The following is a 26,558-nucleotide window of genomic DNA, read 5'->3' as shown; positions in this document are numbered from 1 at the left end:
CAAGAATATCCAAACATTTTTTACTGTATCCTCCCCAAATACTGGATATGAGTAAAATAATCATAAAAATCCAACTTAGTAATGAAATGTCTTATGTCCATAATTAATTTGTTTATTCTAGTTAATGTTCTTATAAAGTTAAATTTAATTGAGCTAATGATCAACTGAGTCATTTAAATTCATTTTATAATGAATTCAAGCATAACTTGAAATGCAGGACAAAAAGCACTTGAAATACTTCCTTGTTGTCTCCTTCTTCTTTTTACCCATGTGAGAGTCTACAGAAATGATTATTCCTTGTGCTTCAGTTATCTGTCTGCTACAATGGGGTATAATTAAACCCTATCTCTGATGTATGTGTAACTGTAACACAATATACCCTAATAACTTTTTATTTTGTTGATGAAAGAATGTAAGAGGATGTTTGAAAGAGTCATTTCTGATTTTTACTAATTCATGTTTGGTGTTTGCAATAGTTTATTCACTGCTTCCCTCTCTTCAGTTCTCCTCACTTGCATCCATACAATAAAATGACAAAACAGACCCTTTCTGTCAGTGCTTTGACTGCGACATTGTCCAATTAAACTTTCAGCATTCCATAAAGAGTAAAGGCTAAATTCTTTACACTAAAATTCTAAGCAAATTGTACTCGTTAGGATTTATGTACTAATCCATCTACAAGGCAATCTCTGCCCTAGTAAATCTCATCCACTTGCCATCACATAGTACAGTTTTTGTCTGTGTTTGTTTTATTTTCTTCTTTCTTGGGGAGACACTGACACACAAAACAGAAAAAGTCTACCTTGAACAGAAAATAGACTTCCTTGTGAGATACCACTTTTTAAAAATGCTAATGTCAGACATTTCATATTATTTAAAGACACATATAATTATATATATTTACTACTTAAAATATTTTTGTTTCTTAATGAAGAAAGTTTAAAGATGAAAGAAGATGGCAAGCTACATGTATGGGGGCACACATGGAGGAACGATGGTTATACAGGTCACTTATTCATTTGCAATTTCACTATACTCCTACTACGCACCATGTCTATGAGACAATGTTGACTGAGTCTTAGTCCCTGTAGTTGATGAATTCACAGTTTAAAATAAGAAAGATAAAAAAAACAAGAAGTAATTAACAAACTACATGGTATTTGTATGACATATTGATGCACAAAGCATTATTAGAATGTGAATAAAGACACAAGACAGCTTGAATCTGATTGAGGAATAGGAGGGTCAGAAAAGGTTTCAGATGAGGCATGACATTTTGGCTGAACTTACAAGTTCAGGTGGATTTTCCTAGGCAGAGAAAGGTAAAACAAAATTCAAGTAGAGGAAATGGCATGAGAAAAGGTGGGTTTAAATGATCAGATGTTGAAAACACACTATATAGAAAAAAGCAGAAGGAATAGGGGGAGAAATGACAAGGCAAAGAGATGTGTGTTAGAGGGTGAATGAAGCCAGACTATAGATATGAAAGATTTGTTGGAGAGCTGGAGAGAAGGGAGGGAAACATAAGGAGATAAGAATGAGATCTTTCTTAACAATTATCCATTTACTAGTCATTCTGAAAAGCAGTTCTATTTAAAAACTGACTAGAATAATATTGGTCCATTTGTGGAGGTACAAAGATGGATAAAGTGTCTTGAAAATTTTTTAATCATGATCATAGAATCTTTCATTTCATTTTGAGTAAATTTAAATAATTACCCTCTATTCTTGGAGAAGCAGGAAGTGAAATGAAATCTCAATTATCTCAATGATATTGTATTATTAACAACTAAGGTATAGGATATCTCAAACTGAACCTCCAAACACCTTTCCTATATGGGTCTCCTGATTCTACAGGTATTAATACAGTAGACAAATAATATGCCCTCTCTTAAAAGGGACTTCTTTCACATTAGCCTTTGGTGGGAGGTGGGTGTATTTCCAAGTTCGATGCATATAATACTTTAATGTTAGAATAGACAAAACCAAGACTAATAGAGATAGAAAATCAATGTTTAAACAGATAGCAAGATGCTTTAATAGGAAAGTCCAAATTCATCCTCCACTGATAACTTGGTATCATAACTCTTGAAGAGATATAATATGACTGAGAAGCAAATGAACAGTATGATTCTGGGCAGGGGGAGGGGGAATATCACCAGTGCATATACATTCTTGGGTTTATAAATGGAGGATGGAATAAGACAAGGTGAAAAAAATGACGGCTTGACAAACTTTCAAAACAATGTCCCTGAATAAAAGACTTTTCTGGGAATTTAAAAGTAGTAAGAAGGAGAAGGAAGATGAAAAAGAGGAGGAGGAGAATGAGAATTGAGGAAATACACCCAGAATTTACTTCCTCAAAATCATTTAGGCTGCATAGGCTGTAAGTCTGCTGTCCAGAATCCTTCATCACAGGGTTCAAGCAAAGAAGACCATCAAGCTTTGCATGGATCCCATCATTGCAGCAATTAAGTCTCCTTGCCCCAGGCTTAGTGATCACTTTCCTCACACAGTCTTTATCAGCGAAATCTCTCATGTCATTTATTCCTGTTTGTATCAGACATCTCCAGATTTTAACTACTGTCACTAACAACTTATCTTCCACCATGTCATCATCCCTATAATAACACTCAATACTCCCTGGCCCTTTACCCACTCAACCTTCCATGCCCTTTTACTCTATATTTGAAAACTGGCACTCCAAAACCAACCTATTTCCCTCTACTTTGTTACTTCTCTAAGGGTTCCTTCTCCCTCTTTGCCATATCTGAACCCTGGTCTCCCTTGAGGACATCATTACCCAGGCACCCTCTCTAGTGACCCCTGCTTATTATCTCATACCTCAAGATGCTCATTGCTCCCTTTTGTTCCTTTAGAACATAATTCTTCCACCCATTATAAAAAATCCTTTTCATATGAGGCTCATGCCAATAAGCTTTACCATTCTCTGGCTCTCAATGCAGAAAAGAATATCTAAAACACTAGTTATAAAAATACTAGTTCTGATAGGCATTATATGAAAAAAAAGTTTCATGGTCTATGGAAGGGTTCAGTAAATTATGGTGCATGAGCAAAATCTAGCCTGGCCCATGAACTAAGAATGGTTTTTGCAGACCAACATGTGTAATTAATTTGATGAGAGGGAACACTTACATGGAATCATAATTAGGTGAAAAGTTATGCCACAAAAAAGAATCTCATTCTTCTTATTGGTAGATATGTATTATAAAACATTACACTTAATTGTTATTTTACTTTGAATTACCTCAATAGAATTTTCTGGCAACGTGTTTTTCTGCCTTGTTACATTAAAACTTACATAATACTCTTGATTTTGCCTCTTGTCCTGCAAAACCAAAAATATTTACTATCTGGCCCTTTACAGAAAGTTTGCTGACCCTTGATTTGGGGTAAACAACTAAGAAATATTGAATTAAACAGTATTAGTTTCTCCCTTCCTTCCTTCCTTCCTTCCTTCCTTCCTTCCTTCCTTCCTTCCCTTCCTTCCTCTCTCTCTCTCTTTTCCTTCCTTTCTCCCTCCCTCCCTCCCTCTCTTTCTTTCAATTCAGGATCCTTCAAAGTTTGCTAATTTCATTTTGAAACATTGAAATCCACGATATTATATAACATTTCCTAAATACAGTTGACCACAATTTAAAAAAAAATCAGAACATCTTACAGGCCAAATATTCTAAAACTTTTAAAAATGCAATTTAAAATAAGTCTTATTACCTTAAATAAAAATTAACTGGTAACTGTATCATTATTTGTATCCTTAAAGATCTATTATTTTCACAGCTTTCAAATTGCATTAACACTTCTCCAAGATATGGGTAAACTTTGTCAGCAAACTTCAGTAGCAATAATAAAACTCATCTTGAGAAATTAAACATCAAGGATTGACTCGAATTAATTGATTGATTTAGAGCAAAATTTTCATATTTTTCTAAAAAACAGTTTATAATCCACCAAATATTTAGTCACCATAACATTCTAGGCCAACCAAGCCAACACTTCTCTGTCCCAGCAGATCCCTTATTTTGTTTTTCTTCACCTTTTAGATTCTCTGATACAACAAGCCAAACATCCAGAGCAAATAAATCAGATCTTCCTTCAAAGTCTTTTCAAATAACTTTTTTCTTCTGTAAAATCTCTTTATTTTTAGGGCTTCTCTGGTGGCGCAGTGGTTGAGAGTCCGCCTGCTGATGCAGGGGACATGGGTTCCTGACTCGGTCTGGGAGGATCCCACATGCCACGGAGTGGCTGGGCCCGTGGGCCAAAATCATAATTCCAAAGAAACAAACCCACTATTTCCCTCATTAAAAAAAAAAAAAAATGTATGCATTCGACTAGCCTTATCTGCATGTTATTGTGCTATAACTATTGTAGTTTTGTCCAAAGTATTTCTTGATTTATCATCTTCTGCTTCTAGATTTTAAATGTCTCAGCCGTTCTTTAATTTCACTCCAACAGAATTCTCTAGTGACTAACATAGCAGATTCTAAGGACAAACTTCTTATTCTTTAAAAACTCAAGTGGCTATTTTTTTTTTTATAGAAAATGTTTTCTACATTTTACTAACTAAATTCTTGAAGGTCATCACATTTGGGAGTAATAAATGCTACCAGAACTGAATTCATGCTAACTGAATTGTTTAATACATGTTTTATTAACCATATGATTAAAACTGGATGAGCTGCCAAGATAATACACCTTGGTTTTAGAAATAAGACCCAAAGGAAACAAAGTCTCAAAAATTTACAATGACTTAAAAAGAAAGCATACTGATTAATTATATTCACGTTTATTAGTGGACGGCATTGCATATCTGCACATGTAGAAGAATCATACTAATTTTAATGGCTTTTTAATATTTTATTATTTTATGCACCCTAATATAGTTTATTAGTCTCATAATGATGACTTAAGTTGTTTCTATTCTTTTATTCTGCTATTTAAATTGTAAATAACATTCAAGTGAATTTTCTTTTTATGTGTTTGGATCTATGTGCAATATATCCACAGGATAAATTCTATATTTAGAATTGCTAGATCTATAGTACTATATTTCTTATTGGATATATTCGTAGCCCAATAAGAATGTGTGTGTATAGTTTATGTTTATTTTTGATTTCTAATTTAATACCTTTGTGGTCCAAGAACATATTCTGTTTTATTCCCATTCTTCTATACTTATTGAGGTTTGTTTTATGACCCAGTGTGAGCACTTAAAAATGCCCTGTATTCTGTAACTTTTGGGTATAGTGTTCTGTAAATGTCAATTATGTCATGTTGATTGACTGTGTCGATCAATTCTTTTATATCGTCACTGATTTTCTGTATAGTTGTTCTATCTTTAACCGGAAGACAAGTGTTGAAATTACCAGCTAAAATTTTCAATTTGTCTATTTCTCTGAGTTTCTGAAATCTACTAAAGTACATATCTGCTTTCAAACTTTTCCTGGCTCTGGAGAATTATCACTTCATGTTTCTCAGAGACTATAGTTTAGGCTGTGGTCGATCCAAAGTATCATAAAATATGGAGTTTCTTTTCACATGTTCAGTTTCTTTGTTGTTCTTAAGAAGGAAAGCAAGGGGAGAGCTCCTCTACCACACCATGTAAAGGATGCCTGGAGTTATTTCTGACATGAGGAATCTTGAAATTAATGCAGAGCACAGTTTCTCTCAGAGAGTTCTCTTCATGCCGTTTACTAAAGAACAGTAAATCACTAAAATACTGAACTTTTCCTAATTGGAATCTTTATACCTCAGGGGTTGTGTAGCATGGGTCAAATCTTACAATAAAACACTACTGTAATCTTATTTTTAAAGTTTTTATTTAGACCGTTGAAGGACTATGACTTGACAGCACTGTAGGATAACCCTGTATGGTTAAAAGTAAGAATAATAGATATGCAAAAGCTTAGCTGCAATGAAACAGAAAGAGTCTAATATTTAGAAACCTTCACTGATCATCATCTATGTTGTTATTCCATTCAAATGGTTTGCTTAGCAGGAACTGTCCGAAGTATTCAGTACATCGGATTATGTATGATCCAGATTTATAGTTTAAAAATGTGCAATCTTAGAATCTCTCTGGCTCTTACTCCACAATATATTATTTAATTCAATGTTAGGAGCAGCATGAGATAAGAAGTGCTGCAGAAATTGCTATTTATGTTGGAAAACAAACAAACAGGGGAAAAGATATGGCTGTTGCATTTACCTCATTATTACTAAATAACTCAAAATTGCTTAAATATAAGTTAAGGGAAATATAGGGAGTTTTATTACAGTGAGTTTTTATGGTTATTCTTTCTAGTACAAGTCTGCTAACACATTTTATATTTCTAGTTTGCTTTATTATCTTTTCACATTTGGAAATAATAGTAAGTTATGGTTTTCTGTTACTAAAAGTATAAATAAAAGAATTAAAGCATGTGATTGCATACAAGTCTACTCTATTTCTTTTCATATTGAGAGCTTCCTTATAGTCAGAGGGACGCCTTTAAATAAAGGTCCAAATCTTGCACCAGTATATAACTCCAAAACTCAACTTGCTGGTTACTTCCTCTAGGAAACCGCTCCATCACCTCAGAGAGGATTCCCCCTGCAAGATGAGGTCCATGTTGTAGGTGTTCCCAAAGGTGAGTATTCTCATCTTTAAGTCTATTTTCTGTGAATTCCTGGAATAGACATTGTGCCTTTTATACCCGTAATAAGTAACAAGTTCATAAGACCTAGTTAGAAGTTCTATGAAATTTTATATTTCATGCTGGATTAAACCAAATGAAGCACTTTAAATCAGGATAAAGACTACCACCTCCCCCCAGAAGAGAGAAGTACATTTCTGACATTCCATCATTAAAACTGGTACTTTATATGACAGTATTGGTTTCCATTTGATTTTTCTTAATGTTGAATAAAACACTACAAACATAGCACAGGAAAAAGACATTCTCAAATAGCATACAGTGAATTGATTTTCTTTTCTTGCTTTTTAATTATTAATATTATTATTATTACTAGATAAAAGCTTGGCAATATTTCTAATCACTCTCTAGATCTAAATCTAGGTCAGGGCTGGCCTCGCATCTGTCAGCATCTAAGTATCTTCCATTTGCATATGCTGGCACAGGTTACAACATCTTCTCTAAGCAGCTTCTCTTTTATTATTTTCCATGGAAAACCCATGCCTGCTAACTCCATAGTTCAATATACAGTTATACATGCTATCAGAATTACAGAATTTGAGCTCCTGCCTTCAGAGAGTTTGTTTACAGTCCAAGGCAATCATCAAAGTCAAGTCAACACATACTTATCAAGTGACTTCTGATAAGGCCTGTGCAAAGCCTTTAAAAGCAATATGAGTATAGCTAACAGTATGCAAGTTGCTCAGTTTTCTCCTTACATTGAAATAAGCAACAATTAATTGGAGGGAAATAATCTGAAATGTGTGCTTATAAAGGATACTAATTTCATTTTCCATTTCTTTTGGAAATCTGAATTTTGTAGAAAAGTCATAAATATGCTGTTTAAATAATTACAAGACACTAAGATTTATATTGCACAGCAAGGCAAATTAATTTTCTTTTAAATTGTACACTGTAATTGCATATTTTTTCTTTACACATGTACACTTATACTGTTACCATATTTTACTTATATGAGAATGTATTTCCTGTCACATTTGCCTACATGATATACTAATGTAAATATACACCTGAATACAATGCAAATGTATCAGTCAAAATGGTTGAGATAGTTTAAAGGTATTTTTGTTCAATCCAAACATAGTTATCCTATTATGGTTCATCAGTTATCCCCAGTCAAAATATTGATTATAGAAAACATATTAGCTTCTTGATATTGATTTTCCTGATTCCAAACTTGAAGTGAGACCCATTAGACCTTAGGTGTGTCTAATACTAGAATATAATAAGAAGGATTGCTTTTATTATTTCCTGGAACTAAAAATATATAATCATTAGATTTTGTCCTGGGTAAAATGAAAAAGTAACCTTGTTTTTCATTTATCACCACTAATGAAAATAAGTGGAGTTTGAAAAAAAGGTGCAAATTCATTTATAAGAGAAAAGGTCATCATGACAAACACTAGAGGATGTTATGGTATAAATTTTCTGGCACTTTTCCTGCACCAATGTACTACCTAGGAATGAGCACCACACCACACACACCACAGTGAAGAACTGACTTGAAATAGACCTTGACTCTCAATGGCTGCTTTTCTTTATTTACTTCTATGTCACCTCTGGTATGTTGGTATGCTAGGACTCTAAACCCCAGACTTTCGTTCCAAATGTACATGACACCAGCAGCAGGGAGTGAATGTGTGTGCATATGACTATGTGTGTGTGTAGTGTGTGTATGAGTATGCACATGTATATCTTGTATTTGCAAATGCTTATCATGTATTTCTTGAATACATCTTAATGACAATTAAAATGATTACTTTTATACTGGAGAAAAACACAATGGCATATGAAGCAAAATCATATTGATTTTTAGTAGGGGACATGAGATTTCAGCAACATGTTTGAAAAATGCTACCTTAAACATCTGCCTTTAAATGAAGAAGGGTTAAAGTCACCCTGGAAAAGTCAATAACATTGTTCAAAATGTTTACATTAATTAATGAAATTAACTAATTAGTTAAATTTTCATTAAATCTTAATGAAAACTTAAGCAGTTACACCAAAGAAATTGAAACTCTCCTAGAGGCAATGAACCATTGCTAATCACTTAAGATTTTAATACAATTTTAAGGTAAATCTCTAGTAAGTAAAAATGTAGGTGATAGGAAAGTTTGATAAATTGTATTTGGAGAATTACCTAAACATTACGTTCTTCAAAAATATAGATAATGAATGTAGAAAAGTGATTTCTCTAAACACCTAAATTGTGATAAATTAAGTAACACACTGGATATTTTTAAAGCTTTATGCCATCGGAAGAATGGGTATGGTGATTTTATTTTATCCTGAATAGACTGAAAAAGTACTAGCAATATTAAAGAAGGAGTCTACCTTATGTTAAGTGTTCTTATCACACAAAAAATTAAAGAGGGCAATAAACATCTTTTGGAGGTGATGGACGTGTTTATGCCATTGAAGGTGCTGATGGTTTCATGGGTGTATACTTATTTTCATCTCAAGTTTTATAGTCTTTTGTATGTATTCAATGCAAAGTACAGCCTTTTGTATGTGTCAATCTTTTGTTTTTTGTGTTTCTTTTGCGGTACGCGGGCCTCTCACTGTTGTGGCCTCTCCCGTTGCGGAGCACAGACTCCCGACGCGCAGGCTCAGCGGCCGTGGCTCACGGGCCCAGCCGCTCCGCGGTATGTGGGATCTTCCCAGACCGGGTCATGAACCCGTGTCCCCTGCATTGGCAGGCGGACTCTCAACCACTGCGCCACCAGGGAAGCCCTCAATCTTTTATTTGTACTCAATAAAGTGGTTTAAATAAATTAAGAGTCTAAAATGAGATTATTTGCAAAAATATGTAAAAACATACATATATGCATAATTTAATTTACTTGAGTAAGTATTTATAAGACAATTTTTATTGTTGGACTGCAAATTTTAGATCTCAGTTTAAAACTTGATGTGTTCATCTCTTAAATATATTGTTATCTATCAAATCAGTTCTAGGTTATACTAATGGCCTCTAAACCTAGCTCTCTGCCTTTGGACTCAGTTACCTACACTCTATTTTAAACTTTCCTGCCAGACCTGTCTTTTCAGGAATGATTTCTTTTCATATTATGCCATCTTAAAAACCTTCTTTGGCATCCCATTATCCATGGAAACAACTGTTAGCCTTTCATTAATTTCTTATTAAATCTACATTTTGCCTTGTGCTAAGATGAATTTTATGAAGAAGGAAGGGGGAGGAAGATGAGGGGAAGACAGAGGCAGGGAGAGACAGAGAGATAAAAGGAGAGAGAGAAAGAGAGAGAGAAGAGAGGGACATTTAGCATATTCTTTCTTCTGTCTGCTCTGGAAAAGACTACAGTTTAGTGGTGGAAGACAGCAATGTAAATAAATAATATAAAATACTGTAAAAATCTGAAATAAAATAGAACAATATTAGAATCTTGAGAAGTAAGCAATTCACTTAGATGTAGAAATGCTGGAAAAATTACCAGAGAAGAGGAGGGAAAGTATTTGACAAAGAGTTCTGACGAAAAGAAAACAACGGGTATAGAAAGGGGAATCACTCGGAGCACAAAGCAGCCCTGTGTCACCCTCTGGAAATTACAGAGTTTGGTCCAGGTAGAAAAACATCTGTGCTTTGTTCTGTGATGAACTGTCAGGAGTCAGATGATGTGACAACTTAGTCACATCTTGTGTGTCACATCAATGACACTGTGTGTCATCTCAGTGACATTTCATAACCTTGTGGGAGTTGCTAAGGATCTGCATTGCTAACCATATCTCTGCAGGTGTGAATTACAACGGCTAGCAATTGAAGAAGGGACGTTAGAAAATAAGCTGCAAAAATTTTTAGGGGAAAGATGATGAAATTCTGAATTAATTATGTTATTACATGAAAGGACAAGTGGGAATCCAATTAATAGCTGTCATTTATTGAGTGCTTACTATGCTGTGATGGCTAATTTTATGTGTAAATCTGGCTGAGTTATGGTGCCTGACTGTTTGGTCAAATACTAGTCTGGCTGTGAAAGCAGTTTGCAGATATGATTAACATTTACAATCAGTTCATTTTAAGTAAGGAATCATGTGGTTGGTCTTTATCCAATGAGTTGAAGGCCTCAGGACTGCAGCTCAAGACTGTGATATTCAATCTTATCAGAGTTTCCAGCCAGCCAGACTGCGCCCATAATTGTTTGAGGCAGGTTCTCAATCTCTCTCTCTCTCTGAATACACATATACATATATAGCTATATACACTATTAATACTGCTTACTGGAAAATCTTAACTTGTGCACATTACCTATCTCATTTAAACCTCAAGCAAAACTGGGAGTAGTTATGATTTTCTTTCATTTTTAAAATGAGCAAGTTTAAGCTTAAAGCTTTCAACCTTCCATAAGTTACAAAACAAAAAACAGAATCTGAGCTTGAATTGAGTTTTTTCTGATTCTAGAGAGTGTATTTTAACCAGTGAAATGTTTTTTTCCTTCTTATGCTCAGACTTCATCTGACTTTTAGAAGCTTTCAATTCTTACAGTAAAATTATAGATAAGGTGTATTTAACTTTTATATATGAATTTACATGAATTCCTATAATTATATGACTTTTCAAATGTTCTACAATGAGTGATTTTAACTTTTATAACATGAAGTTATTTTGGAAAGAAAAAGGCTACGCCCTCTTAAACCAGAATTCTTTTCAACTGAAATGACTAACATAATTCTTCCTGCTTCAGTATCCACCATTTCTTTTTATAAAACATTTGCTACAGCTGAAGTGGTCTACTCACTGCCTTCTCTAAATAATACATGCTGTATTGTGTCAGGTTTTTTTCCCACAAAGTTGGCCACAACCAAACTGTTTTCCCCTACACCTAGTGTTACTAAAAAATTCTCCATCCTTTGAATTCTAACTCAGACCTTCTTTATCTATAAATTATGCCCAATCTCTTACCTTTCTTCTCTATAGCCAAGGATTTATTTTACAGCAAATAAAATTAGGGAGTGAGAATTAAGGATGAAAAAATCAATTGTTCTTAGTTTATAAACACTACAGGACTCTGATTAATTTAATGCAAAACTAAAGTATTGCAGTGGCTCATCTCTGGTATAATCATATCGCTGACTTTTGCTGATGGCTTCAAATAGTGACAAAGCCTGTCATATTCACATGAAATGGACCGTTAGCCATTTGCAGAGATATACCCTTTAATTATATTGAATTTATGTCTACTTGCACAAAAAATAACCTCAACAAGAATAGAACTTATCCCAAAATTTTCCCAAATGACTGGAAAATGCCATGACAAAGAACTTAGGCTTATTTCTCAAAAAAACTAGTAACACCAAAATTCCTGAAGAAGTTAAAATTCAAGTGACACATTGTTTTTAATCTTTTTAAAACAGTAAAAATTAACACCTCTAAAATACTACATGCTAGATACTTTTCAAAATGCTTTGTATTTATACATTAAATACCAGAATAGCATTATTAGTAAAGCACTGTTATTGTCACCATTTTAAAGATAAGAAAACTAAGGCATGTAGAGATTAAGTAATTGTCTCAAAATCAACAGCTAGTAAGTAATGGATGAGGATTCAATCACCTGCAAAATGACCCCCATGAGAGGATCTATGATTTTTGTAAATTTTTAGTATTCTTATGATTTTCTCAAATATATTAAAGAATAAGGAATCAATAACAAATAGGAATCATTAAAGAAAACGCATACAACTAATACTACTTCCTTTAGGGTATAAAACTTATTTTGGCACAGGTGTAGGTTGCTCTCAGGCTTGGAGAAAAAGAATCATTTAAAACTAATCAAAGTTTTATACATTTTTCCTAAGGACTCTCCAGTGACAGGAACATGAAGTTATTTTGGGTTTCTGTGTTCTAACATTTTGTGTATTTAGAATTTCCCTCTGGCCTAATGGACCAGCTCTCTTGTTGACAGCAGCAGAGTGAAGCAGTAGGACTACAGCGCCTGCCCACTTCCTGGTGCCCACTCACTACTGTCCATCAATACACTGATCCTTGACTTCTCTGAATCAGACCTGCATCTTCATATCTAGCATACCTTAGGCAGCTTCTGCTGCCACTCTTCAGGAATATCATAATGGAATGGATCTAGAGACAGCCCTACATAGGTATATTAAACACATTGTTTTAAATGTCTAAAATAGACACAGGATAAATGCAAATATACTGTCTATAATCTATGGTATTTGAACCATTGCAACATTTTTTCATTTTAAATTACTGGCTTGTTTTCTTCATAATAATTTAATCAATTATTCAACCATTTAGTGTGGATAAGGCAGTGAATACACTGTGTTATACAGGATTTCTTTATAAAATGTAACCATAAAGATGTTCAAGAAGCTTCAGGTCTAATGTCTGGCAACTTTGTATATGTTTCTCTCAATGTTATTGGTAAACCTTTAAGGTTTAAATAATCCCAGTTAAATATAGACTATAATATTTAGAATTATATAGAATGTAATATGAGGGAGGTCAAAAAGCACAGTCAAATGCTTTCATTTTACTACTGATGAAAATGAGGTGCCGAGAGGAAAAATGATTTGGCCAAAGTCACATAACCAACCACTGGCCGAGACTCTATCTCAGGTATATTCACGTCCAGAATATTTCAGGGTCCAGAAGTTTTTTAATGAAAAGATGCATTGTTTAGCTATAGTACATTATTCCACAGCCTTACTGTGATGTGAAATATCTGTTTCGCCAATTAGCTTAAGAAAGTATTTCTTAGATTTATAAAATGGAATAAAACTAATAATATGCACTTTTTTAAGGAAAATATTTATATTTCCTAAATTATCGTAATGAAATGATGATCATGGGAAATTAAAAAACATACCTCAACCCACTCAGCTGTTACTGAAGCAGCAATTCTGAGTAAATACAAGCAAACAAACAAAACTAGAGGATTCTAACTTCTGTTAAAGGTTAGGGTTAGGGTTGGTTGATCAGAATTATTAAAGGCAAATAAGATGAACATATTGATAAGAATACGAAGAATTTCAATTTACTAAAAGACGTATTTAAAATACATTTAACCCCCCTCATTCTTAAAAGCATAGTTCAAATTATATAATGTAAAACCTACAGAACACTAAAGAAAAAGACCATATATCCACCATCACTACTAAGGAGTTAAAGTCTTATGTACTTTAACTTATTTAACTTTAATTTATGTATTATGTAAAACATAATTATGTATTAAGATAAACCCAATAGGCACATATAAAACACTGTACCTATCGCAGGGAAAACATTTATAAAAGTTTACATTAAGCCATTAGGTCATCATTTTCTAAGTGACTATTACAAAGATCTGTTTTTTGAACTTTACAAATTAGCTTCAAAACCAATTTCATATTTTTGTAAATTTAAAAACAAACATCAAAATAACACACCTGAAATAAGAATATGCAATAAATTTTTTAAAATATTCTAACTAAATACTATTAAAAGTATTACTATCAAATTGTTAGATGAAGATTAAGCACCATTTAAAGAAAATTCTATAGTCTTCCATGTTTTATTGGAACAGAAAAAGAGGACACTAACATTATACTAGAAAGGATCAAATAAATTTAAAATTTGGCTTTTTGAGAAGACAAATGTGAAATTTATAAATATCAAACAAAATTGATCATGAAAAAAATACTTATAAATAATATTAGGAAACAAGAAAAAATACAGCAACACATGCTAAGATTAAAAGAACACTAAGAAGTTATAAAAATATTATGCTAAAAATTTGAAAATTTAGGTGAAATGGACTTTTAGAAATGCATAAATTACCAAAACTTATTCAAAAATAAATCTAAACCTTACTGTTACAATCATAATAGAATACATTTTTAAAAATCTTCCCACAAAAAAGGAAACTACCTCACCATAACTAGGCACATTCATAGGGTAGCTAGTGCAAGAAGAATTTAATAAATTAGAAAGCAGAAAAATTGGAATGGAAGAAGCAATAATGTCATTATTAACATTATTAACAGTCTGGAAAAACTAGGTGTTCGTGAGGATATGGAACAAAGGGGATTCTCACATTGTTGCTAGTAAGCATAGAAACACACAAACAATTTAGAAATCAGTTTGGCCATGTGTAGTACTTTTGAGCATGCTCAAGCCATACAAGCAAGCAATACCACTTCCTGAGCAATTTTCCCTTAAAGTCTATATCCAGGCACCCATGAGACACGAGAATATTGGGAAGCTCAAACTGCTTTTATACATCAATCACTCTCTTTTTGAGTTTGTGATAATTCCAAAATATAGGAGAAAAAAGTCTTAAGAGAACATTGTCAAGTGTAGACTTCCATTCTAAATTTTTGCCATGAACAGTGCTCTAAGAATAAATAAAACATTATGTAACAGAAATTTTACAGAACTAGGCCTTAGTATTCTTGGATCTCTTCTGGGTTTTATTATTAACTAGCAGTTTAATCACACATTATAAACTTTTTTCTTTTTAATTAGTTGATAACATTATACTGGTACTATTTGATATATTCTTAAATTAAAATACTAGATAAAAGATATTAAGGTAAATTAAAATCATCCAGTATAATAGGACAATTTTTACGAGTGGCTTCTGTAAGCATTTTCCATAGGGCCCTGGCTGACAGTATTCAGTGCATACCAATGCCTGTGCTTACCAGCTGCTGCCCTTGGACGCCCCAGGCCGCGTACTGCAAGATGGAGTCCTCTACTTCTGGAGGATTTAACTCCCAAACTTCCCTTGAAAAAAGGTAAATATTTTTACATGAACAAATTAACACCTACATCAACAATTTAGTTGGACAGTTGCTCATGGAAACCAGAAAATCAAAGAACTTACCTAGTGTGTATATTGTAAATCACATATGAAGCAGTATACGAATAATGAAAAATCTGAAAAAAAAAAGAAGCATTATAGACCCTAGTTTGGAATAAAGGCTCCATCTTAATGGGTATATATGTTTTTGATAAAATCCAGGAAATCTAAAATTGGTTTTAGAGAGAATTCAAAATGTGAAATATTCTAGTTCTGGAGTTTATTACCCTTTCTGAGCCTTACTGTAATAACCTCCTAATCCTTCTTTCTACCATCAATCTCATTCCTTATTCAATCCACACTCTATATTTAGTATGATTCTGAATATTTTGCTAACTTGTTTAAAATATTCAGTGATTCCTCACTGCCTATAAAATAAAGTTCAAACCACTTCAATGATATTCAAGGGTTTTGGTATTTTGGGTCCTACACGTTTTCCCACCCTTAACATCCACTACTTCTTTTCACCTAGTCTATACTTCAATTACCTTAAACAAATTCCTTCTGTATATCCTGAGTAACCTGAGCATCTCTCTCTCTCTCTTTTTTTCTTTTTTTTTAGGACATCCTACCCTCACTCAGGTGAAAATTTCCCCTCCTTCCATTATAGCCTCTGCATAGCCTTCAATAGAAATCCGTCTCACAGTTTACTTTCAACTCTTAGGACAATTCTCACCCTGTAACGTAACTTAGATAAATATTTTAAGTACTTGTTTCTTTTTCCCACTAAAATGTTGTCAGGTCCAGGTGCATATTACCTTTGCATCCTCCACATTACCTTATATGGTGTCATGTTTGCATGCAACATGCAATCAATATTTGTTGAGTAATGATTCTGATGGGGAAAGACTCTTGCAGCTTAAAGTGTTTGTGGAGACAAAATGGGGTAACACCCCAATCACTTCATAGAAATAGTTGAAAATTATACGTTAAATAGTTGGTTGCAAGTACGTATCTTCAAGAGACTTTAGTGCCATCTTATAAAGAGACTTGTTTCTTTTTAAAGGGCATCTTCCCAAGGATCACAGCATCCATGATGGGGTGACATTAAGGAACATACTGGATGATGCAAAGATATCCCTATATTTTGGTTCTTACTAATTAAAGATGGTGGAATAGTAGAATACAGAGGAATGAGGAAAATTGCAAAAGACGGGTTAGGGAAAGAGATGATAAGTATGTGACATTTCAATGAAATTCTTTTTCTCTAAGCTATGTGGATCTAGTGAAGAAAAATTTTTCCATCTAGCTATATTGTTATTATTTGAAAGATTTACAGAACTTATGTTGATACTTCCATTTTTCAGCATACAAGTATAAAAGTTTCTTTTATTCCTGTAGTGGATGTATGTTGCACAAATATAATACTGTCAATTGAAACTCCCTAGAAGTCAAATTGTTACTTCTCACTGCAATAGCTTCAATTAAACATGATTGGCCACATATTCCGTAAAGCAATACTAGTGTTCTCTCTTTGCATTGAAATTACAATCCTTCCCCCATTTGTTATAATATTGTGTTTTACAATGAAGCTTTATTCCTCCATTTCTTTTGGAATAACTATTAAATCTGAGATTGCCTTCACTATGGAGTCATGGAAGTGAAAATAACTTTTCCTGGTGTCTATTTTGGCTTTCATATTGTGTTCTATAAAATTCCATATTTGACTACAAATTTTAAATCTTGAATTTACTACTATAGCTGACAAAGAGGTTAGAAATGTGACCACCTCTATAAACATTTTTTTTCAACTCAGAAAGTTCTGCTGCCAAAGCAAACTGCCAAGTGAGCACTTGGTCTTCAAAGCAGACAAATGTGTCAATGATGTTATAGGTAAAAAGAAACTATTCATCCCATCTGTTAATCACCTAACACACTGTACCTGAATTCTAGGCTCACATCCATCTTGAGAGTTCCTGTGCACTACTGTTTTAGTCAAAGCAAGCCAAAATAACCACTGAGACAAAACTGGATGGATATAACCATTGAATGTTGGTCTCTATCATATTTATATAATATAGAATTATAGAGGTTGCTGGCTCTGCTCGATGTATGAATCCAAAGAACTTAGATGGTCTCCCAATGATGGGATTTAGAGAGAGGGATATATAAATCCACTTTCTGCTTTGTAGTTCTTAGCCTAATACAGCATTTGTTCCTCTCAGCTGGTATGCTGAGATGGAAGATCACAATAAAGAATTTAACCTCACAGATACAGAGAACAAACTAGTGATTGCCAGAGGGAGGAGGGTCAGAGATGAAAAAAACAGGTGAAAGGGATTAAGAGGTACAAACTACCAGTTATAAAATAAGTCACAGGGACGTAATGTATAGCACAGGGAATATAGTTAATAATATTGTATGTGCATAAACTATAAAAATATTAAATCTCTATGTTGTATACCCGAAACTAACATAATATTGCAAGTCAACTATACTTTAATTAAAAAAAGTTAATCCTGCCTAACCTGCAAACACACAGCAAACAAGTTGCAGAGACTTAGCCTCAACTATAGGTTCCCTACAAAGCCAGCAGCTTGCCATTTACAGGTAATTAGAACCTAGCCCTTTTTTCTTAGCTTAGAACTCTTTCCACTAAATCCACTGTCCCTTGGGGTGTGTGTGTGTGTGTGTGTGTGTGTGTGTGTACTCCCAGAAGATCTCAAATACTTTGTAGTTTTCCATAACTAAAATTGCATTATATGTCCACCACAGAATGTAAAGAGTGTAAGATAGGAGAGATTTTCAACAGGGTTAGAGGTAGACATTTCTTTATGTTTGTTTGCATAGTGTTGCAGAGATTTTGAAAGGGGGAGTTTTCAAGTAGAATTAGACTTAGCTTTACTGAACATTTGTATTGAAGCACATTGGGCTAAATTCAATCTGTGTTAATCTGCATCTCTCTCTTTCCTTCCTTGAATAACATTTCTATTCTTTTTTAACACTCCTCATTTCCTTTTATCCTATGTTCCTCTTCTACATTGGCTAGGTAGGTCTTGTTTTACGATGAGAGGATAAAATTGGAGTCCCTGATGTTAGAAACAGTCTTTTTCCTATAATGACTGGCTGTTGCATAGTGAGCGCCGAACTGAACATTTGATGAGATCCTTGGGGACAAAGTCATTTCACAGTCAAAAATTACATATTCATTCCATCTCTGCAAATGATGTTCCACTGCTTGTTACAGAGCGTGAATAGTTATAGCAAAGGTAGTGGGTGTGGGGCAAAATTGAGATATACTATGTAAAAACGTGATCAGTGCTTACTCTTGGAAGCTGGACTTGAGATGACATTCAGTCTCATGATGCCAAAATGTATTGGGAGGTACAGAAGGCATCATAAGATCCTGCAAACCAATCTGATCCCCACCACCTCTACCTTACTTTAGGACCCTATAAGAGGCTGATTAGTAAATATTAATCACCATGAGTGGTATAACTAATTATCATTGTTTGCTATAGTTTTGCTCTGTAAGTCATCGTAAACACTGAATTAGCAAATACTGAATGATTGCTCCTGGGAGAAATATAGGGTTAGGTTCCTGTGGGTCTCTGGTTACATTTTCATCGACCAATCAATACATACCATCTTTTCACGTGTTTTTTTATGTGAAGACACTGTATCTAACACTAAATATTGTTGATTCATTAGCACTGAGCTCATGGCCAACAGTATTGTAACTCATGCCTGAATGAAGCTTACCTAACACATGTACTTTCTCTGTAAAGCACATCACAGCCTTCCTGCACCTAATAACACTGGACAGCACTTCAGCACTGTGCTTGGGAGTACTTTAAACAGCAAAATCACCAACAAAAAGCACAAACATTTTTGAAAAAATAGCACTAAAAGACCATGAAAAGGACACTAATTTACAGTATGAAAGCTGGAACAAGAAGACCTTGCATCACCTTTTTTGATCTCAGCTGGGAAAGTGTGCATCAGGCAACGCAGATGTTCTGCTGTTCTGAACATGTTTGTGAATGACTGAGAACATGCAGTAAGTATGGATCTTGAAGTTACAAATACAATTTAGAAAATAGGTATGTTTGCAATTCCAGAATCTTTAAAAAACGAAGACTACCTGTACACGTAACACAGACATAGCATGAGATGTTACTGGAAGAAAGAAAAAAAAAAAAAAAAACAGGCATATTGAAGGAAGGCCTGCCAGAACTTAAACACAAGAAACATATAGAAGTTACCTATAGTGGTGGTGTTCATGTTCTGCAAATGAAAACTAGCTACATCCATTCAGTTATCAAATGTCTGTTAAGTAATCTTTTTGACACAGGCACTACACTAGGTACCATTCCAAAAAAAAATTATTATGGGGATAAAACTCATTTTTAAAATAGAGTAAAATACAAAAGAGTATCAATGGATAATTTTTATTTACTCCTATATGTTGTCTATCTGTCAGTTTATAAACATGTGTTGAATACTAATTATATGCAAGCTTATAAGTTAAGTACCTTGTCAAATGCAAAGACTGTCATAAACATGACCCCTGCCCCCAAAGAGCTCTTGACCCATTTGGGGTGACAAAGTTAGGAAATATTATATTAGTATAAAGGGCTCCAGTTGCAGGTCTTGGTTAAATTAGAACTTGCAGATTATAAATCATAAGCTTTCCAAGAAGCAATTAGTAATCTGTTTCAAGCCTGCAATCATAGGGAAGATAACAGTTGACTTTGGCATTGAAGGAACTAATATAATTATTGAATTGAGTATTTACTATATACTGGACTCTGCTGAGTGCTCAACATATATCATTTATGTTTAAATCGACCTCAGGAAGTAGAAACTGTAATTCATAATTCATGGGATAGGCTGTGGAAGCACTGAAAGTTTAAGCAGGAGACAGAGCCACAATTTGAGCCTACGTCTGTCTGATTACAACCCATATTATGACTTAATCTCTCTGTACTCTCTCTCTCAGGGAGCTGGGACAGGAAGCATGACTCCAGCTTTGCAAAAGATTTATTTCTGAAAGATCTTTAAAGGTACCACCCAAAGATTTATGGACACGAGTAGGCATGAATTAATTGTGATTATCACAGTTAAGAGATTTCATTGAAAGATGATCTAATATATCAAATTAAAAATGTAAATCCCCTTCTCCTTTAGCTTTTTCACATTTTCTTGGAATATCATTTATTGCCTAAGACATCTATGGGGATTCATGTCAAGGAGAGTTACTCTTACAAGAAAAAAGAACAGGGTGCCTTAGTAATTTACGCTTAAAACGCTTAAACGCTTTAATTTAATTTAAACGCTTAAATCTCTGGGTGCCGAACTTTTCTGCACTGCAGTTAAACTGCCGAATTGGAATAAATAGCATACTTTTTCATGGCTTGAGGATATTTAAAATAGGATTATGGATTTGCCATTGACTCAAACAGTTAGGAAAACTAAACTATGAGGAAGCAGGTCTCTGAATAAATAGTATTTATGAAAAAGTGGCAGTGAGAGAAAAGACAATGTAGACAAAAGGGTGTTTGTTTCTCTTGCAAGTAAGTGGTATAATGATGCCAAGTTTATTCTAGGATAATGGAATACCTTTCACGATGAGTAACTAGTGGTTCTGTTGTTGGACATTTTTATCTTTATTATGCAGTGAAAAACTAGACCATCAGGTAGGATACTCTAATGTAGTAAATATGGTTCACAAAATTACAAGATGCAGCTCTACAAAAATCCTTTTAAGACACTGTATTAAAAAAGGTTTTGTGAACATTGTGAACAACAGGTATTGGTAGAAAGGGAAAATAAATATGGGAGGGAATTTAAGGTATAAGTAATATTTGTCAATATTTTAGTCTTTCTTTAATCTTTAAGATTGACATATACACACTACTATATACATAATATAGATAACTAATAAGAACCTACTGTATAGCACAGGGAACTCTACTCAATATTCTGTACTGACCTATATGGGAAAAGAATCTAAAAAAGAGTGGATATATGTATATGTATAACTGATTTACTTTGCTGTACAGCAGAAACTGACACAACATTGTAAATCAACTATACTCCAATAAAAATTAATTTTAAAAACTTACATATGTTGATAAGATCATTACTGACAGGTTTTACCATCTATGTCAGTGTTTCTGGGGATGGACACACCCCAGAGTTCCCTACTCTGACATTTTCACTGATGTCATTCCCCTTGATCCTCAATTTGAAAGTGGATAAAAATGTTTTATATGTTTTCTTCTTTAAGAAGTTAAATAAAGGACCCTGTCTACAAAAAAAAAAAAAAAGTACTATGCAGGATACACAATTGGTAAAATCATGATTGGAACCAAGATCTTACACATTCCAAACATGCAAGCATCGTTTTAATGTGTTACCACATGGAAGAACCATGTAAGATTCTTTCACTGTATCACCATTATGGTAAGTGGCAGACATAGTAAAATACTCAAGATGGTGAGACTAAATATAAATGATGCTAGAGAAGATAAAATTTAGATGTTTAATTCAGCTCTAAATTTGGCAAAATCTATATAAAACAAATAAAAATAAATTTGCTAATTAAAAAAAAGGCTATCTGCCACATACCCAATTTAGTCATTCTGTTAACCTATATGCATCATGATGCCATCATCACACAGGATATATAGTAAGATTTTGACTTTTTCTTACTTTATTTGAGTCTAGCAGGCTTCCCATTTGGAAAAGATAGGATATTGTTTTCTTTGTTTTTAGTATTCATAGTGTATTCACTCTGAGCTGAAATACGATACTGTTGGCATACTATGAAAGTGAACAACCTAATAAGAAATTATATAAGGTAAACATGGTTTCATTTAAAACATTTATTTTATTTAAGAAAATGGATGGCTAATGACTCAAGTCTTAAAAGCAGATGACAAAAATTAATTTTAAGACTCAAGTCTTAAAAGCAGATGACAAAAATGGGCATCATTTTTCAATTTTGTGTAGGATTATCGTGTCCAGGATATAACCCAATGACTTGCAAAGTAAAAGCAGCCAGCATGAGAAGAATATACTGTATTATACAAGAGATCTTTGAGTGAGAGGAATAAATAATTTTCTGATCTATTTCCTGTTAAATACACTAACTGATCATTATAGAAAAATCTCCCAGAATTGCTCTCAGAATTTAGTTCATGAGATGTTGTCTATAATACAAAATTTCATTCCAAAGAAGCTCCCTAGCATCAGTTTTTTAATTATTCATATTTAACATGCAATTTTCACCATAATATACTGCTGACTAAAATACCAGCCTCATTGACAGTGCCATCCTTTGTAATAAAATATTTTCACATACCAGACCATTCTGTATTAATTAATGCAAATAAGCTACTTTCACACCAACTGGCATTAAACTATTTCCTATGTCCCAATATTAAAAATATCTGGTTTGATAACCTGAACAGCACTTAAGGGTTAACTGCTGACAGTAGTGCAAGTAGGTTTTCAATCTGCACTGAAATAAAGTTAAACATCATCTAACTACCCATACAGTAAATTTCTCTATAGCATGTCAATGAAGAAATATATTCTTACAATAGTAGAGTGTGAGAGACAAAAATCTCAAACTGGGGCTTCCCTGGTGGCGCAGTGGTTGAGAGTCCGCCTGCCGATGCAGGGGACACGGGTTCGTGCCCCGGTCCGGGAAGATCCCACATGCCGCGGAGCGGCTGGGCCCATGAGCCATGGCCGCTGAGCCTGTGCGTCCGGAGCCTGTGCTCCGCAACGGGAGAGGCCACAAGAGTGAGAGGCCCGCGTAACGCAAAAAAAAAAAAAAAAAAAAAAAAAAAAATCTCAAACTGCTTCTACTGAGTACTGTAACTTGAAAGACAAGGATTAAAATTATTGATTCAACAATATTTGAAGGCATTTGCAGGCCCTTGTTGATGGAACCAAATATGTAATTCAGGAAAGTAGTCATTTCATTCCCCAGCAACTTTGATGAAAAGGTTCTTTCTTTATTTCAATGGGATCAAGCCCTAGCTTCTGTTTTCTTGAGCAGGTTACTTAAAAATTTTACTTTACTCATCAGGAAAATGGAGAAAGCAAGATATATCCAACTGTTTCCTAATAAAGATTATAAGACAAACCATAAGGAAATTATTTAGTTATCACATGAGGCTAACCCAAAACTCAAACCAAAACCAGGAAAACTCAAAACTATTGTAATTGAAATTTTAAAATTTCTTTAATAAAAGTCTTCCTATTAAGCAAGAAAGGAAAACAACCATAAAATTAATGGTATTTATTAGTTACTTTTTGCAACATTATCCCCCATAAATAATTAAGACTCATTTGTGTTGAATAATTTTAAAATATTAGAGAAAATATTCTTTTCAAATTTCTTTTTTCAAATTTTCTTTTCAAAAATTATAAAAATACAATTTTCAAGAATATATGATAATTTATGTAATAATTTACATATTAATAGCTATTTAGGTTGAGATTTTTCACATATGCAAAATACTGAGATTATTTTCATTGCATATTTACACATATCCTTAGGATACATTCCCAGAAGTAAAATTTGTAGATCCGAAGATATGCACATTTTACATTTTGCTTCATACTACCAAATCACTTTCTAGAAAGATTAGAAACAATTCATAGTGCTATGTGCTACACAAGTATCTTATGTTTTCTTTAATGCCACAATAAAATAACATTACCCATTGTGCTGATTTGGATTGTTTGAGTGGCAAAAACGAAAACAAACATCATTATTTAGACTTGCAGTCTAATTATGATTAAGCCTGAATATTTTGTCATAAGCTCTTAGTGCTCTGTACTTCTTCATTTGTTACTTATCTATCAATGTCTTTTCTATGGCATTGTTCATCTTTTCCTTGTTGATATCTAAAAGCTCTTTGTATATTACAAAATGCAAATGTATTTTCAGGAATGCAATAAATATTTTACCCAACTAAAGTTTGCCTTTTCTCTTTCCCTGTGTGTGTTCTCTACAGAGAAATTTTAAATCTTTATGTGATTATTTCTAAAAGCTATATACTATTTCAGACCCTAGAAGGGTGCCAAGAGAAGCTTCACTAACTCAACATTTTAAACTTTAAACAATATTCTTTCTAGTACTTCTCAAGTCTATGATCTCCTCAATCCACCTAAAATTATTTTTTGTTTAAGGGGTGAAGTATAAATTCAGTTTTGTTTTTTTCTTCCCCAAATAACCAGGCAGTTCTCCAATATAATTGATTTGTAATTTATCCTTTTATTTAATGTACCTCCTTAATTCCTTATATAACTTTGACCTTTTTTTCTGACTAGAATCACTATAATACAACTTTAAAATACATTTTAACATCCGAGAAGGTTAGCTCATTTCATCTTTTTTATGACATATATACACTCTAAATACTGCCTATTTAAGTGCAGGTTTAGTCTTTTGATTAAATTCTAGTTAAACCAAGAGGAGGATTAATTACTGTCAAATAAAAATTTTATTGTTTATTACTTTCAAAAAACTCTTGAGTCCATTTCTTAAAAGATGTTTTTATTGGTCATGAACATAATTTACTTGTTAATGTTTTCATTTAATGTCTTCTATCATCATAAGCATGCAGAGTAGTGAAATAGTGAAGACTGCGGGTTGGGTGCTAAAGTGTCTGTGTGAATTGTTTGTTTGGCTCAACATTTACTGTGCAAACTTGAGTAACTGACATAACTTTGCCTGTTTCCTAGTGATGGAAAAATCTTCAAGAAAAATCAATGATTTTCTTTTAAAGGATGGGAAGTTATAGCATAGAAAGCCCAGAAATAAACCCATGCACCAATGGTCATTTAATCTATGACAAAAGAGGCAAGAATATACAATGGAGAAAAGACAGTCTCTTCAATAACTGGTGGTGGGAAAACTGGACAGCTACATGTAAAAGAATGAAATTACAACATTCTTTAACACCATACACAAAAATAAACTCAAAATGAATCAAAGACCAAAATGTAAGGCCGGACACTATAAAACTCGTAGAGGAAAATATAAGCAGAAGACTCCTTGACATAAATCGCAGCAATATCTTTTTGGATCTTTCTCCTAGAGTAATGAAAATAAAAAGAAAAATAAACAAATGGGACATAATGAAACTTAAAAGCTTTTGCACAGTAAAAGAAACCATAAACAAGAGGAAAAGACATCGCTCAGAATGGGAGAAAATATTTGCCAACAAAGTGACCAACAAGGGTTTAATCTCCAAAATATACAAACAGCTCATGCAGATCAATGTCAAAGAAACAATCCAATCAATAAATGGGTGGAAGATCTAAATAAATAGACATTTCTCCAAAGAAGACATACAGATGGCCAAAAAGCACAGGAAAAGATGTTCAACATCACTAATTATCAGAAAAATGCAAATCAAAACCCCAAGATATCACCTCACACCAGTCAGAATGGCCATCATTAAAAGTCTACAAACAATAAATGCTGGAGAGGGTGTGGAGAAAAGGGCACCCTCCTGTACTGTTGGTGGGAATGTAAATTGATACAGCCACTATGGAGAACAGTATGGAGGTTCCTTAAAACACTAAAAACAGAACTACCATATGATCCAGCAATCCCACTCCTGGGCATATATCCAGAGAAAACCACCATCCAAAGAGATACATGCATTGACAGAGGAATGGATAAAGAAGATGTGGTACATTTCTACAATGGAATACTACTCAGCCATAAATAAAGAATGAAATGATGCCATCTGCAACAACATGGATGGGCCTAGAGATTATCATACTAAGTGAAGTAAGTCAGATGAAGACAAATATCATATGATATCACTCATATGTGGAATCTAATTTTGAAAAATGACACAAATGAACTTATTTACAAAACAGAAACAGACTCACAGATTTCAAAAACAAATTTATGGTTACCAAAGAGGAAACATGGTGGGGAGAGATAAATTAGGAGCTGGGGATTAACGTATATATGCTACTATAGATAAAATAGATAACCAACAAGGACCGACTGTAAAGCACAGGGAACTCTACTCAATATTCT

General features: G+C 33.5%; 1 protein-coding gene across 5 annotated transcripts in view; it reads right to left on the bottom strand.

Moving 5' to 3' along the window:
- The window catches only part of DPP10 (dipeptidyl peptidase like 10), a gene marked incomplete at both ends in the record, with an annotated part of 1,290,793 nt that overhangs the window by 139,079 nt on the left and 1,125,156 nt on the right, over nt 1–26,558 (bottom strand). For all 5 annotated transcript variants that reach the window (XM_082658735.1, XM_082658736.1, XM_082658734.1 and 2 more), the window contains 2 exons: nt 15,378–15,459; nt 15,560–15,612. In XM_082658735.1, coding sequence (XP_082514861.1) covers nt 15,378–15,459; nt 15,560–15,612 — 135 coding nt within the window. The remainder of the gene's footprint in view (nt 1–15,377; nt 15,460–15,559; nt 15,613–26,558) is intronic.

Source organism: Grampus griseus (assembly GCF_964374135.1).
Source record: "Grampus griseus genome assembly, chromosome: 7".
NCBI classification, from domain to species: domain Eukaryota; kingdom Metazoa; phylum Chordata; class Mammalia; order Artiodactyla; family Delphinidae; genus Grampus; species Grampus griseus.
The sequence above is the reverse complement of the archived record's forward strand: the minus strand, read 5'-3'. Positions and strand labels throughout refer to the sequence as shown.